The sequence below is a fragment of the Pseudopodoces humilis genome, chromosome 1 (assembly GCF_049639895.1).
Source record: "Pseudopodoces humilis isolate 2021_Gansu_Grassland_sample_001 chromosome 1, ASM4963989v1, whole genome shotgun sequence".
NCBI classification, from domain to species: domain Eukaryota; kingdom Metazoa; phylum Chordata; class Aves; order Passeriformes; family Paridae; genus Pseudopodoces; species Pseudopodoces humilis.
In genome coordinates this window covers 46839035-46854669 of record NC_142200.1, presented here as the reverse complement: position 1 = coordinate 46854669, position 15635 = coordinate 46839035, and the positions used below count along the sequence as shown (strand labels likewise).

General features: G+C 40.8%; 1 protein-coding gene and 1 long non-coding RNA gene across 6 annotated transcripts in view; one reads left to right on the top strand and one right to left on the bottom strand.

Moving 5' to 3' along the window:
- The window catches only part of ESCO1 (establishment of sister chromatid cohesion N-acetyltransferase 1), a 32997-nt gene extending 24394 nt beyond the window's left edge, over positions 1-8603 (bottom strand). For all 4 annotated transcript variants that reach the window (XR_015773316.1, XM_005517221.3, XM_014257198.2 and 1 more), the window contains exons 1-6: positions 8573-8603; positions 5875-5978; positions 5518-5716; positions 3569-4946; positions 2826-2937; positions 1628-1691 (exon numbers count right to left, since the gene is read on the bottom strand). Coding sequence is in view for 3 of the 4 variants with exons in the window: in XM_005517221.3 (XP_005517278.2) it covers positions 1628-1691; positions 2826-2937; positions 3569-4946; positions 5518-5714 (1751 nt within the window). In the remaining variant the exon portion in view is untranslated. The remainder of the gene's footprint in view (positions 1-1627; positions 1692-2825; positions 2938-3568; positions 4947-5517; positions 5717-5874; positions 5979-8572) is intronic.
- A 3709-nt stretch (positions 8604-12312) lies between these two features.
- LOC148185090 (uncharacterized) lies at positions 12313-15373 on the top strand. 2 transcript variants are annotated; one of them, XR_015773516.1, is made up of 5 exons: positions 12313-13021; positions 13227-13298; positions 13831-13889; positions 14346-14839; positions 14935-15373. It is a non-coding gene; the product is annotated as an uncharacterized LOC148185090 (long non-coding RNA). The 2 variants fall into 2 exon arrangements; XR_015773515.1 differs by having other exon boundaries at positions 14346-15373.
- The last annotated feature ends 262 nt before the right edge of the window (positions 15374-15635 follow it).

Genomic DNA, 15635 nt, shown 5'->3' with positions numbered 1-15635 from the left:
CAATTAAAATTTATTCTCTTCTAACATGTGGCAATGAAAGAAGGAAGACCCAAAGAATAAATGTAGCAGTATCACTGCAATCTTACTCAGTTTAAACCTCCCTTTGTCACAGCTGAAAGAAACACTGGAAAATACAATATAATGAACTATCATCAAAATCACTCTATGAACTTGCTCCTATATTTAGGGGAAAAAAAAAATGACATTCACTTCAGTTTTGGATAAAACTTGTGGAGATTGCCAAAGCAAAACACACACAAAAATACACATACTTCAACTAGGTATTAACATATTTTTCTGTTTCTGATCAAACTTAATTGTGGCACCTCCTGTAGCACAGGCAGCAGGTTAATCCAGTGAGCTTTTAAAAAAATTAACTCTCACCAGACATTTTTAGCATTTTTGTGCTAAATCAGGGGTATTTTTTTTATTCCCTTCATGTGCCCTAAAATTTGCCTTATGTAGCTACTTCGAGGTTTGCCTTTTCCTGCTGCAACCTTTTCCTACATAGCCCTAAAGAGAGACACACTGTAGATATGCACACAGATGACAGATATTCTATGTTACAGCAGGAGTATCACAGAAAGAATGACTTAATTCTTGGATATCACATAGAAAGCAGGGTAAGAAAGGTCTCAGAATTAAAATATATATCCAGATAATAGTCAAGCAATATGAGCTTGTTCAGGTAATAAATTTAAGTAGATACCATAAACCTGTTTGGCAGTTGAGAATAAAAATATAATAAATCAAAGTTACTGCAATGCTTATCAGTACATTTTAAACCACTCATTTAACTAGTTTGCATCTACCTTACCTATCTTCTGTGAAGTTCCATAGCAGTAGAGTTTTTCAACATGTACAAAAAGGTTGGTTAACGAGAATTTTTAATCTGGCCTCAGAGAGATGTACTGAAAATTACCTGAAACATTTATACTTGTCCCCATTATGAATATAGAAAACAGTAACAGCACACTGTCCACTGCTGCTGCTCAAGGTATTAGGGTACAAAGAAATTTTTGTCTTTAGCTTGTAACTGTCTAAAACCATAGCCTATGTCAGAACTGCTCAAAAAATATAACAGTCAACGTGATCAAAGCTAAAATGCAACTTGAACTGTAAGACAAACTTAGTACTAAGAACCCTTTCTTTCTAATATAGCTGCTAACACCTTCATTTCACAGCAATCACAAAATTCAAAATTAAATCCCCTCCTCCCCACCTAAAAAAAATTCACATGTACAAGACTCTCCTAGTACAAGGAGGAAAAAAAACTCCTCCAGATGTAAGTGAAATAATTCAGTACATGAAAATCATGCAGCAAATCCTTCCCCTACTCTCTGGTTCTCATCTGATTTGAGGAAGAGACCAGTATAAATGTTTTTCCAACTCTGTTAAATGATACTTTTTGAAATAAATGTGCAGTTACAAATATCTTAATAATTTTCTTAGCAAAGCAGAAACATCCCTTAACAATGGGATAAAATGAAAGTCTGTTTTTACAAAGGACAAGTCACTTACTTGAAACTGAAAACTGAGGCTGGGAGACAAATGGTTTATAATAAATTCTCTCATAACTCTTTCTATGCAGTATTACTGTAGTTTCATAATTTATGAAATACTATACCTGTTCTCAGATGAAGAAGTCTGACTTGTAAGTGAAGTTTGCATCAACTGTGTGGGAGCCAAATCTACAATTAATCAAAGATTATAACTTCATTATAAAGTTTTTAGTTGCAAAGGAACTTTGAGTTACAGAAACAGTGATTTTCAAAAAATGTATTTATAACAATTTTGCAATCTGTTCATGGCCAATGAAAAAAATATTCAAGTTTGAGGCAGTATTCACATATTTCTCCAAGTATACTTTAAAAAAAAAATGCCTTTTTCTCCAACATTTTGACAGCAGTTCTGCAGAACAGTTTGCCAGAAACTAAACAAGGCCAGCAGTAAACTACATAGGAGTTTAAATATATTTATACTGACACACATATAAGTAGCTGTCTGTATTTTATTAGAATCATAAATGTACAGTATGCCCCTATCTGAGGCATGTTCTACAACACTTCAAGAAAAGAAACAATCAAAACCAGCAAAAGAAAGAAATTTTTTTTATTTTCAATTCTGTAATGGAAATTAAGAGAAGTTACCCTTCAAAAGTATCCTACAATGGTAGGAAAAGAACTCCCAACTATTTAATAAAGCTAAATAATAAAACAGTGCACTTGAACTAAGGCTCAGATTAAAAAAATACATGAAAACCACAGAACAAACCCCTCACCACTAAAAACAGAAAAAAAAAATTAATGAAGAGACAAGTTAGTGATCCACTAACAGTATTTCCTAGACAAAATATTCACATCACATTCATCATAAGCTTTTGACATTCACATGCTGATAAATGAAGACTATGTAATAAAACCAGGAAAGTCATTACTCAATAATTTGCTTAAGATCAAGTAGAAAAATTTAGATGAAAGAAATGCAGATACTTATTCAAAGGAAAAAGGGCAAAAAATTAACCAAAACCAAGCCAAGAGGAGAAGCCAACTGAAACATGGAAGTTTTACTGCTTTATTACATGGAAAAGGAAAAAGTTTGGTTGGGTTTCCCCTCTTTCCCACTCCACAGCCCAGAGAAAAAAAATAAATTTCCGTGCTACTCAAGTGGCCCTGGGTGTGATACAAAGCAATACAAAACCCCCTGGTCAACAATTCCAACTCCCGAAGTTTAAGGTCTGTGCCAGCTGAAACATTCCTCTTAAAGGGAGACTTATCCTTCCCACAGAATCAAACCAAGTGGAGAAATCAATAGTAGACAGTTACCTTGAGGTTCACTTTCTCTGGGTTCTCTCTTAAATTGTTTTGGTGGTCTAGGAGCTGTAACGCACTTTACTGGAGAACTTTCTGGACTTGATTCCAAATGTAATCTAAAGTTCTAAGCAAAACAGAAAACATTAAATTAAAAAATGTCCAAATTATTCAGTGCCTTTAAACTATTAACAAAAGCACACACTGAACTAAGTATTAACATTCTGAACACAGCATCAGTTTTATGTTAATTTAAGCAGACAAAATAAAACTGATTAGCTAGTCCATATTGAAATTTGGGGTATTAATTTTGAAAAAATTCTTTTTCATTTTATATATAAGCTTGCAAAACATTTTCTATAGAACACAGTTATCCTTAAAATCCTAAATTCTAGTAGAAACTCATTCAGATAAGGAAATGAGAGGAAAACAAGTGTTCTCCTAAAACACCTTTGCAAAACAAAACAGCTACAGAAGCTGAAGCCATTAAGAAATGCCCATATGAATCCATACAACCTTTGGCCCCAGCACAAAATTTCACTGATCACCATTTAGTTGACAACGGAATCTAGGAGGGTGGAATCAATTAATTTTTCACCCATCTATGACAACACAGCAGTAAATCACTAATACATTTGAAAATTTTAAGTTACTGTAAAAGAAAGTAATTGTTAAAACAATTCTGAGCATAGGATTCTCAGAAAATAGAGCACATTTAGAACACCCTCCCACTATAGACCATAATTAAAATAACTTACCTCATCTAGTCTTGGCTCACATAAATGTTTTGTCAAGTTAGGCAACAGACCATTTTCTGCACCTTTCCTTGTGGGCTGTTTTGTTTCTAATGTCACTTCTTTAGCTTCAGCTCTTTCAGATGATGGATCTGATTTCTTCTGCACACAAGTTGTACTTTCATTCTCAAAAAGTCTTGCTGACAGCTTGCCTTGTGCCTTTGAAAACTCTGCTTCTGCTGCCATTTGACTTGCCTCTGAAACTTCAGGGAAATCTTTTAAAAAAGGAAGCTTAGGGACATTTGGAGAATTTGAGTTACTTTGCTTCACATTACTAGCTTTCAGCAATTTAATTTTGGTCCATTTAGAGTTTTTATTTGAGGAGTTATTTCTACCATTCAGAGTGCATTTGACAGGCATTGCTTTTTTGCTAGGGAAAAACCGTTTGCACTGAGTACTTTGACTGGGTTCTTTCTGAGTAAGCATTTCACTTTGCTGTAACTGTGTGTCGTCATGCTTTTCTTCTGCTTTGCTATCTTCTGCATTAGGGGAATCTTTTTTCACTTCTACTGTATCTGACTCAATTTCACCTGCAATTTCTTCACAAAGTTCAAGGATGCTCACCCTTTTCAATTTTGCATCGCTCTCTGGTTGATCAGCCACATTTGTCTCACTTACAGATGGCTGTGAATTATTTTTTGGTTTTGTATTGGGTTTTATGTTCTGATGTGTTTGCTGCTTTTCCTTAGATGCTGTAGAATTTGGCTTAAGAGAATTGGTTTCCGTTTTCTTTGTGTTGCTAGAATTAAGAGATACAGGGCCCGTCTGGTCTTTCTTGACTTCCTCAAGATTCTCCTCAGGACCTGATGAGGACCCTTGAAGATTGTGTTGACAGCTACTGGAATTATCCTTTTTATTGTCTGCTTTACACTTTTTCTCTTTCAGAGAGCTGGTCACTTCTACACGTGAAGTATCTACATCTTTATCCTCATTTTTATAGTTTGGCTTTACCTTTGTGTTTTTCTGTTCTGTTTTCCCTCCAGCAGATTTCAGTGGTTTTGCTGCAACACCACGAGCCTGTTTTTTTGCCTGGCTACTGTGCTTAACTTCAGAAACTTTTTCTTCTTTGACTTCTCTGCTGCGCAGGGATCTTGCTGGAACATGCACGTGTGTTAACTGCTGCAGTCTCTGTGATCTCCTCATTACTGCTTCATTTGGCGCAATTAAGCATCTTGATTTAGGAATTTCTTGCACCGATTTTTTCTGGCATACCTCCTTATTTTTTGCAGATTTAGGCTGCTGCTGTTGGACTGTTTTGCCAGGTATTGTTTTATTATTTGAGTTGAGCGCTGATGATCTTGTAGCCATGCGTGTTCCTACTTCAGGTTCATTGCTATTATCACTGAAAGAGTCAAACAGTATTTTTTTCAGCATCCAAAAAGTAAAATCTGACACTTTTCATTCCTCCTCTGTCTCTTTTCTTTTTTAGAACACTAGATCTTATACTCTTAATATTTTTGGAAGAATTTGCTCTAGAATTATTCCAAAAAGGTGTTCACTTCCACCTAGTTACTCTGAAGTGTGGTATTTAATGCTTTTTATGCATGTCAAGACTCAGCTATGAACCCCAGATGAATGCTTTGTAACATCTCTAGCAGTTTTTAATCACTGACAGTTGTGACTTTCAAATGAAGTATATATATACATATATATTAAGATAATACTAGAATTATTTTTGTTTCAGAAACTTTTTTGAAAGAGGTCTTTCTAGATTGCTAGATAAGGCACTTACATGGTTCCAGAGAAAAATCATGTAGCAGACAGCATACATAACAATTTAAATCTGATCTCCCTTCTAGCACTATTTAACTATCTAGCTGCATCTTTAACTCAGATTCCCTCTGCTTAGACTGTTTCTGCATTAATGTACTCTATTAATATAATGTAGAATGATGTCTTTTTTTTTCACTGACCTGTTTGGTTTGGCAGAGGTTTTGAGTACAGTTTTCTCCTGCACTGCACACTGATTGGGCTTTGATTTATTTGAGCCATGTTTTGTATCTGACACCTCTTTTTCCTTCTTTGACAAAGACGGTTTGCTGTTCTTGTCCAGCTTTGGACGTTTAGCAGAAGGTTCTACTAACGTAGACTTCCTTTTCTGAGCTGCCATTTCTGAAAAAAAGCAAGCGACTCAGCTTTTAGACTCTTTGTCATACATCATAACTTTTCACTTTTGTATATTCACTTTTCCTTTTACAGCCAGATCATGCTGTGGTCAGAAAGCAAATTGTTAAAGCAATCTCAAATCAAATGACACTCATTTTACTTACAGGTTTTTACAAGAGGCAATCGATGTTTAGGCCAAGGTAACTTATCAAGGTGTGACAAGAGCATTCCTTATGCATATGCTTACAAACAGGATGTTTCATGCCACCTATGAAGAACAGAAAATGTACATGCAGTAAACACTTCATACTTCCTACTCAAGACTCTGAATTCCCACCCTCTTCCATCCCTTCAAACAACACTTAGCTTTAAAGTTTCATTGATAGGGACCTAAAAAAAGATAAACCAACAACCAACCAATGAACAAGAGGAAAATTTTATTTTTTATTTCCATATCCAACAATTTTTGGTACTTTGCTGTCTTAAGCACTACCCTTTTACCCTTTGAAAGGTGTCACGTAAAGTACAATTCAAAAGGAAGTTTCTCAGTCTTTCAGCATTTTCCAGAAAATAGTGCGCTGCTCTCTCTCAGAGCCAGCAAAAAACATGGGACTGCTGTCAATCCTGTGCTTCACATCAACAGGGAACAAATCCACTAGACTCAGTTACCAAGTTTTGTGGCTGCTACAACAGAACTTCAGACATCAGCAACCACCTGCAACTGTTCCTTCCAATATGACTGAAGCTACAAATCAGAGATGGAAAGCCCAGAAAGTAGTATTATTAGAGACATTTGCCTTGGGCAGTTAAAGACAATGTCTTCATAAGAAGTGAAATGATGTTAACAATGCAGAAGTTACTCTGCACAGGAGTCTGAAAACCAACAGAGATTCTTGATAAAAAAATCTTCATGGATTTGGCTGATCATCCCTTTCATACACATTTCTGACTTGTGAAACTTTTCAGTTCCCTTATTCAAAGACACTGCTATTGCATTATGACATAAGTAAAAATTGTTCAATAAAGTTTCACTAATAACTTTATAAAAGTAAATCTACTGGAAGATTCAGTGGTCAGAACTTCCACGTCACCTTTTCAATCAAGAACTATCTATTAATTTTTGTCACTGACTTACAGATTATATATAGATTTCTATAAAACTACACTGCTTTTAAACCTGAACTGATCTGATGCTAAATCTGACACATTTTTGAGGTCAAACAGGAACAAGTCACTGCTTGTGTAACACAGACCACTCACTTTCAGTTCATTACAACTAAAGTATGACTTCTAGTATTGACAAATTAATGTCTTTCCCTAAAAAGACATTTGAAAGACACTTATAAGCTCCTTTTAATAACTGATCATTATACAAAAGGTAAAAGTAAACAACTATACTTCTTCTCTTTAGACTTTATATTGCCCTTAACCTCATTTTTATTTACCCACTTATGAAAGCATTTCTAACCATATATAACGTGTAATTTTGTCAAAAAAATTGATTAAAAACTTAGATTCCAGACACCAGGGCTGTCTTTTGATCTTCTCCTCTAAAGAAGATACATAAATAACGACCCATATTTGAGGTATATTTTTTTAATTTTACCTAGGGAAGAAATCTCCAACAGTATTTTTGGTGGTGTTACTTTCAAGTCTCTCCCTACGAAGCAGGTAACAGAATTTGTGTGCCTACACTCTAATAGCTCAGTAGCTCCATGACACCTCACAATCCTATGGGGTTCCACCAGTCAAAGAATACCCTTCAGAGATGCAGTATGGTCGCTCATCCTGAAAGTAACAGCCCTTGTTGCTCAATAGGTCTTCCGTTTCTTAGACACCGACCCTCAGAATCTGAGAACACCATGACACACATTGTATACATATACACCTGGACCTTCTTTGTTTTTTTTCCAGACGTGACATGGCACACTCGGGGAAGACTTGTCCAAAACAGAAAGTACGAAACTTCCCTCGCTGACACTCCTTCTCAGGCTACTAAAAAATACACTCCCCTCCCACAGAACTCTTCAACAGTATTTTCTTTCCTACTAATACTTTGTACAACAGAGCAAAGTCTTTCCCAGACATTCCAGAACTGGCAGTCTCTGCCCTGGAGAAGTCACCCTTTAGTAAAAGCCGGATTATGGAAAGCAGGGAAGACACGGAAGTGCAGGAACAAACTAGAACACGAGCAAAGGTTTAGTGCAAGAAGTACGGGGGGAAAAGAACCCGAAAACAAAACGGAGCAAACAAAAACCTCAAACCCAAAAACCCCAAACGAACAAGCGAACAAAACGGAGAAACGCGAGCCCCAGCGCTTCCAGTCCTTAGAGCAGGGGCTGAGGCTGGTAGCCCACCAGCTGGATAGGGCGCGGGGATCTCTAACCTGAGCGGTCCCGGCTGAGGGCCACAGCAGCTTCTGGCAGCCCCCACGGCACAACGGGAAAGGGAAAGGGAAAGGGAAAGGGAAAGGAAGGGAAGGCCTCCAAACGTGGCCCTGTGTCAGCCGCCCCAGCGCCCCGCGGTGACAGCCCTCCCGGAGCAGGGCCTGGCGGGGAGACCCCGCTCCCGGCCGGGAGCTCCCGCGGCCAGGGCCGCCGGGGGCAGGGCGGGGGTGGCGGGATGAGGCAGGGCGCCCGCCACGGCTCCCGCTCGCGACAGGGCACGGCCGGCCCGCTCCCCCCGCGACAGCGGCGGGCAGGCCCGGGGAGGAGCCGCCAGACTCTCGGCCCCGAGGGGCAGCGGGCACGGGGCAGCCAAGGTGACGGGACCCGGCGGGACATGGGTGGGGTGAGCGGAGTGCGGAGGGGGAAGAGCAACTTCCTCAGCCCCCCCCATCCTGGTCTGCCGGCGGCCGCTTACCTCGCGAGGGTGTCAGCGACGTGCCGGCGCTGGCGGAGGCGGCGAGCCCGAGCCTCGAACCCGCCCACAGCCGGGCACCGCCGCGGCACCGCCCCGTCCCGCCCGCCCCGCCGCGCCGCGCCCCGCCCGCCGCCGGCCCTGCCTCCCCCGGCGGGGACGGGACATCTTCCGGCGGGAGTCGGAACGGGGAGGGCGGGAAGCGGCGTGGTGTGCGCATGCGCAGTCCGCTGAACCAGGGCGTCTGCCATGCGGGAATGTTAAGTAAGGAATCCAGAGACGGTATTAATTAAAATACGCATCTAAGGACTGGAGGGTGTTTCCAAGAGCATGTATTGACAGGACAAGGAGGAATGGCTTCAAACTGAGAGAGGGTAGGTTTAGGTTAGATATTAGGAAGAGCCTTTAATGCGAGGGAAGGAGGCGCTAGAGCAGGCTGCCCAGAGAAGCTGTGGATGCCTCATCCCTGGAAAGGTTCAAGGCCAGGATGGATGGAGCTCTGAGCAACCTGGTCTAGTAAGAGGTGTCCCTACCCACGGCAAGGGGGTTGGAAGCAGGCGATCTTTAAGCTCCTCTTCTTGCGGCGATGCGGGTGGCTCAGCCCGCTCGCACCGCCGGGCGCCCGGGTGGGTTGTCCGAGCCTCGTCCTTTGCCAAAAACAAGGGGCAAAAGCGGCGCCGAGTGCCGTGGGGCCAGTGGGGACCGAGTGACTGCGGAGGAGCTCTCGTTGTGTTAGTGGCTGACACCTGAGAGCCGTAGGGAAATGAAGAGTCGACTGAGAGAGGACCTCCTCAATGCGTGTAACTATCCAAAGGGAGGGTGTCAAGGGAATGGAGCCAGGCTCTCCTCGGTGGTTCTGAGCAGTAGGACAAGAGGCAACAGGCAGAAACTGATGCACACGAAGCTCCACTTCAACATGGGGAAGAACTTCACTGTGTGGGTGACTCTGGACTGGAACAGATCTGGGCACAATTCTGTGCCTTGTGCTCTAGGACAACCCTGCTTGGGCAGAAGGTTGGACCAGATGACCCTCTGTGGTCCTTTCCCACCTGACCCATTCTGTGTTTCTGTGATTCTGAGTCCCACCAAGTTCCTGGTGGTATTACAGCAGATGTGCTTGCACTAGCGTTTCCTTAGTGTTTGTGGGCCCCTTGTCACAATTAGGTTTGCAGACACCTTTGAAATAGGTTACTCAGGTGCTGCTCAGTTGTGCAGATGTGCAGACAGCTGCCAGCCCCCTTGCTACAGGTGTGTCATGGTGTCAGCATATGTCATTTAGGTGTAAAGCAGGACAGATGCTTGTCTGTGAGATTAAAGAGGGCTCTTGGGTGTGTCTTGGTCCTGTGCTGTGTCCACTTCTCTCTCCAGAGCAGTGAGTTCACTCAGTGAGATACCTTTTTGAGTCCATTTGTCAAATTTATTTTGCTTCCCTAAGTTCAGCAGTAACTCTGAAGGTACCAGCCAGCTGTTTTGTTCTGTGTATTCTGCACAGTGTTTTACAGCTCACTCTATAGCATAACCACCTATTTGTGATTTTTGCCATGGTCTGAGATATTTCAGTCCTTGCTACACTTGTAACGTGTTTATACCTCACCTAACCTTATGTCATGGCTTCTTTGCCTCAGGATATTTATCTGTCTGAGCCTGTTGTCTACATTGCCAAGTAAGAGAAGTTCTGAAGAAAATGCTGAAGATCTGACATCCACACCACTGACGTGGCAGTCCAGACCAGCTTTTGTCACTATGGATGCAGTGACAGCTAGAGTTTGAATATATTGTGTTCTGGGGATGTAGCTGTGGGTTTGGTTTCCTTCAAAAGAAATCCATTATGCATACTCCAAGACCCTGGATGGTAAGTTGGAGCCATCAGAGGATTCCCTTCAAAAGTGAGCTGCTGATTCTAACTAGAATACTGATGCAGAGGTACCTCATGAATATCTAGTGTTATCCACCCCAATTACTTTCCTAGGGGTAATCTGAAGTAGGTTCTACTTGAAACGCACATAAGCATATCAAGATCTTGACATTCGGTATCTTTGCTCGGCATACTCACTCCTATCAGCATGCTCTACTTGCCCGTATAGACACAGCCTCAGTTTATTTGACTGTGAATTCACCTAGTGGTGTGTATACACCACTGGAGAACAGCGTGATGAACCTCAGCCAAAAGCCATGAAAGGTTTCAGAAGAAAAGGTAGTATGTGATGGGGTTTCTCACAGAGATTTCTGATTTCCTTTACAATTTCTGGTTATAGCTCACTGATATAAAGAAGACCACAGAAGTATTTTAATATTTGGTTCTGTAAATATTCATTTGTTAATGCTTGAAGTATTTAAAACGAGGTTATTTTTGTTTTTATAATAAGCTTTATAAGTCTGTTTTTTAATTTTCAAAATATTTTAGTGATTTCTATTGTTATCACAGTTATGAGATTAATTGTTGGAAATTGCTGTCAAGGTTCTAACTAGCATAAATTTGTTTGTATAAATACCAAATTTACCTGGAGATACTCTGTCTTCTCTGGCTGTAAAATTTTCTGTCTCTTTGTTTACTGGAACAAGGAACTGCCTTCCTTGGTAAGTCCCCTCTCTGGACACACTTCATTGAAGCACAGTTTGTACTGGACAAATGGTAATTTTCAGAAGCTGTAGCTTTTTTTTAAAAGCTGGTAGGAGATGTTATTTATAACTCCCTGCAGCAGCTCCTCTTTAAGCATAATCTGCTGTTACTTTACAAAGAACACAGCAACATGTGGTCTCCTGCTCTCCTTCAGTAACCAACAGAATATTTTCCAGACAAAGGATATTTTAATCACTAGGCTGCATGTAAGTTTCCTGAAGTATGATAAAATAATTTCTTTATGTTATCATTATCTTTATAAATTTAAAATTATGTTTTCCCATGTGTCTTTCTTAGGAACATGAAGTAAGTAAACCTAGATTTTCTTATATCCTTCCATGAAATAGTAATTTGCTGTACGGCAGGAAGTAGTAAAGTAGCAGGCATTCTTATAAAGCATTAAATTCCAAAATTTGGAAAAACTTAGTTCATGGGATAGAAGAATATCAGCAATTTTCCGATTTTCCACAGAAGGTGGCAGCATTCTGAAGCACTGATGTCAGTGTGAACTTGCTAGCAAATGTTGAAAGAGCACAAACTGCAGAAATCTACTGTCCTTGGAAGTTGTGGTGAATATAAACTGGAGTGCTTGGGCATGAATTGTTGTTGAACTGGGGAACCTGGGGAGGGAGGAGAAGCTGCATTCACATAGGAGGAGTATATGAGCAGGACAGATTTAACCCCAAAAGAATTCTTTGTTAATTTAGCCATGTTTATTTACCACTGCAGAAAGACTGCTGGAGTGCCTCTGGAGTGTCTGCAGCTAAGTGAAAAACTACTGGCTTCTGGGTTATGCCTTTTTTCACAGAATAACTCGGATGGTAATAGGTTATTCCACTAAGTGCAGAGAATGTTTTGTTGGGCTACAGCTTTGGGAGATGACTGTTACCAGAGAGAGAGGAAGCTTCTCCTATTACTTTCTCCACTTCCTTTGCCCAATTCCAGCCGTGTTCTCCAGCTCCTTACCATGTCAGCCTCCATCTAGCACCTGAGGGACCCTCATAGGTAAGCAAATTTCAACTCCTGAGCTAGCCATAAAAAAAACAAACAGTAGAAAAACTGAATCATATTCTACCAGAGTAAGAAAGGCTGAGGACCGTATGACTGGAATCAGGATAAGAAAAGACAGGAGAGGAGGAAGCACAAGCCTTCCCCTTTTGGCATGAGGGAGCTGTTAACATTGACAGCAGCTTGTGAAAGCGCAGCCTTAGGGCGGGCTGCGTAGTTACAGGATTGAGCTCTTGATCGAAAACTCAATCCCAGCGGTCCTGCCAGCACGCAGGTTTTACAGCCCCCTTTGACATGCAAACACACTCCCAGCCTGCCCTGCTGTTTATCAGACATCTCATTTGAGCAAGGAAGTGGTGACAGACAACCAAAAGCCAGGAGCTGCTTAACCTTTCACCAGTAATTAACCTTGCAAGCACCGCTCGCGTCTCAGAATGCCTCAGACAGGTGAGGTAAGGCCACACGGGAAGCTCATTTAAACCAGTAGCTTTTTAATCACTACGCATACAGACCATTTGAGGAACTCCAGGAGCAGCTGAGACGGCGCAGGGCTTCGATTTCCCTCCCTTCAGCAGATTCACAAAGTCCCTCTATCCTAGGAAGAAGGGGGAAGCTGATTTTTGCATTTCCAGTAGAAGGAATGAGACAGGAAAATTAGATCCTTCAGAGGAAGAGATGTTTGCCAATGAAGAATCACTTCATTGTGAAGTCTGCTTTTCCTTTTCTTCTGCTGTAATGAAAATTAACAACAACCCAAAAAGTGGCTGAGATATTCCACAGCAAGTTGGCTGCAGCAGCTGGGGGACCCAGCATGTATTCTGGAGGTCAGTGGCAAGTCCCTAGGATGGGGATCTTGGGCTTTTTTATACCTTCCTCTTTCTTATTCATTGCCTTGAGGGTTCCAAGGCACCTTTTGACCAGTTAGTATGCTGGGATGAGAACCCCAGTAAGTGGCGCAGGATGAAGTATGCCCTTGTGTTACAGCAACTCGATGACTCAGGGAACAAATGTTTACTTTTTTTTCCTCAGGGTGATGATGCATTGAGCTGAAGCGACCTGGGGAGAAGCAGAGTGCAGGACTAAAAGTCTTCTTCCTGCCAGGTGTGAGTCATTGGCATGAGTACAGGAGTTGTAGGTGAAAGAGGCAGTTCCCCTCTGAAATTCCTGTGTAGATGGCATGTGGGACAACAGAGATTGGAGACTGCCCTGACTGCCTGGAGTTAAAGAGCTTTACCGGGCAATTAGCTGAAAATGCAGAGGGACACGTTCAAAGTGGGGGGAGGTAGAATTTGAATAGTTGGTTTTGTTTTGGTGTTTTTGTGGGGAGGCAGGGAAAAAAATTGGGCTGGGATTTGTCCAGTTTGCTTGCATGCTGAATGTGTGGAGTTTGGTTTGTTTGTTTTGTTGTTTTTTCCCCCAGGGGAATAGGGGAACAGGAATAAAAATGACTGCAGATAGCTACATCTAGAGGGAAGGGTGGTACAGTTGGCTTTCAGAGATTTGGGTCTGGGACAGAGAGTGGATATTTGCGTGCACAGGGGTCCAGACTATTCCATAAAAAGGGGAGGAGGCTGTTGTAAACATTTGGGAACTGCTGAGATAAAGTAAGCTGCTCCATTCTGTTGTTTTGAAGGGCTCTAACAGTTGACTATTAAATCTCAGCTGGAAATGGCAACTTGCAGCATGGAGAAGGTAAGAAGCTTCCTGAACCACATCTGGGGAGTAATTCCTGAATGTGGAGCCCTTTTCCAATTTCTGTAATGGTGAATCTAGGCCTCAGAGTGACTGCACTCTGCAAGAGTCAGCATGTTGGTATCTGAAGTGTGACACTCAGTGCCACACTGACAAGTCCATGTTGACCTGCCTGGAGTCACTGCTGCTTTATTGGCATTTTCTTGACACCAACTCCTGTGGAGTTGTAGACTGTCATCCACAGTCCTTTCTGCTGAGTATTTTAAATGGTGCTGTTATGTGTCTTGGTTTCTAAAAAAAAGCATAAATTCTTCTGTTCATTGTGAAATGTTTATGGATTAGTTTCTCTGTATTCAAATAACCATATTTGCCTATTGGAAATTTTCAGGTTTTTTAAGTTTGTTTTTTTGGTGAGGTTTTTGGTTTTTTTTTTGTTTGGTTTGTTTGTTTTGCCAGGAGTGAACATAGTAAATTACACCTCAAAGTGTTGGTCTTTATGATCTGGTGCTAAGACAGCTGAGGCCACAAATGGCTCTTGGGGGACTGAAGAGAAAAAGGACTATACTATGCATTGCCTCTGAGGAAAAAATGAGAAGAAGTGAATGTTCTGGAGCATGTATGTGGTATGTCCTGTCTTGGTCAGGAGGGTTGGACTAGATAATCTTTAGAGGACCCCATCAACTTCAGCTACTTTTGGATTCTGAGCTAGGAAGAAAGTTTTTTGAAGAAGTAGGTGTCTGTAGCCTTTGTGGCTTGGAATTTAATTTTTATTTTCTACTCCATCTTTCCAGTCATGAGTACATTGAGAACTAACAACTTTCTCCCACCTTCAGCATTACATATCCCTGTTGATGCCTGGATACTCAGATCACATGAAAAGCCAAATAAAGACCCTGTGAATTCACACTGTTTTGAATAGAGGGCATATTGTGGACTTAGAAAACTATGAGGTACAAAGTTAATACACAGCAAAAATGTTTATGACACTTGTTTCTAGCTTGAGTGTACCCTGTAAGATGTGATGCGTCTGCATTTTTTGTTTCAGAAAATCTGACTGGGAAAGCTTGAAGATAGCCATATTAAAATTTGATTGTTATCACCTTGCATACTGTGCTTTTCCCTGATGTGATGCGAGGACACTGTACATCAGGGGGTGGAGGGAGGAACACCGGCTTTACAGACTTTTGCTTGATGTAGCTTTAAAGATAAATGTCTCATGGAGATCTCTATAAGGATTAGACCTAAATTAAGACAGTGCAGAGACAGAAATTCTGGCATTAATCATATTACTTTTATTTAAATGGTAAGGTGTGATTTAATGTAAGTGGTTTTATTTTTATTAATACTTGATGCTGAATTTTGAACAGTACTGTACCTAAACAATTTTACAAATGTAACACTAAATACACTGTTTATTGCTCATTGTTTTTGCACGAACATAAAACCTGGAAATGAATACAAGAATAAATAAGGCACCCTACTAATATGGTATTTTTCTGTATTGTAGTAGCATGCACAAAATTTTATTTTGCTTTTGCAAGTCACTGTCCTAATTTTTCTTATTAAAGAAAAAATAAGTTTGTTATTTGGGCAAGTGCCTATTTGGAAAGTCAAAACTTGAAAGCACTTTTAATTTTCTTAATTCAACCGTCTACCTTACAAAACAGTTCTCGTATAGCATGTCCCAATTTCTTTTTCTAAAGACAAAAAGTATTTTTGTTCTTCCTTTGCTGTTACTAGGAAACA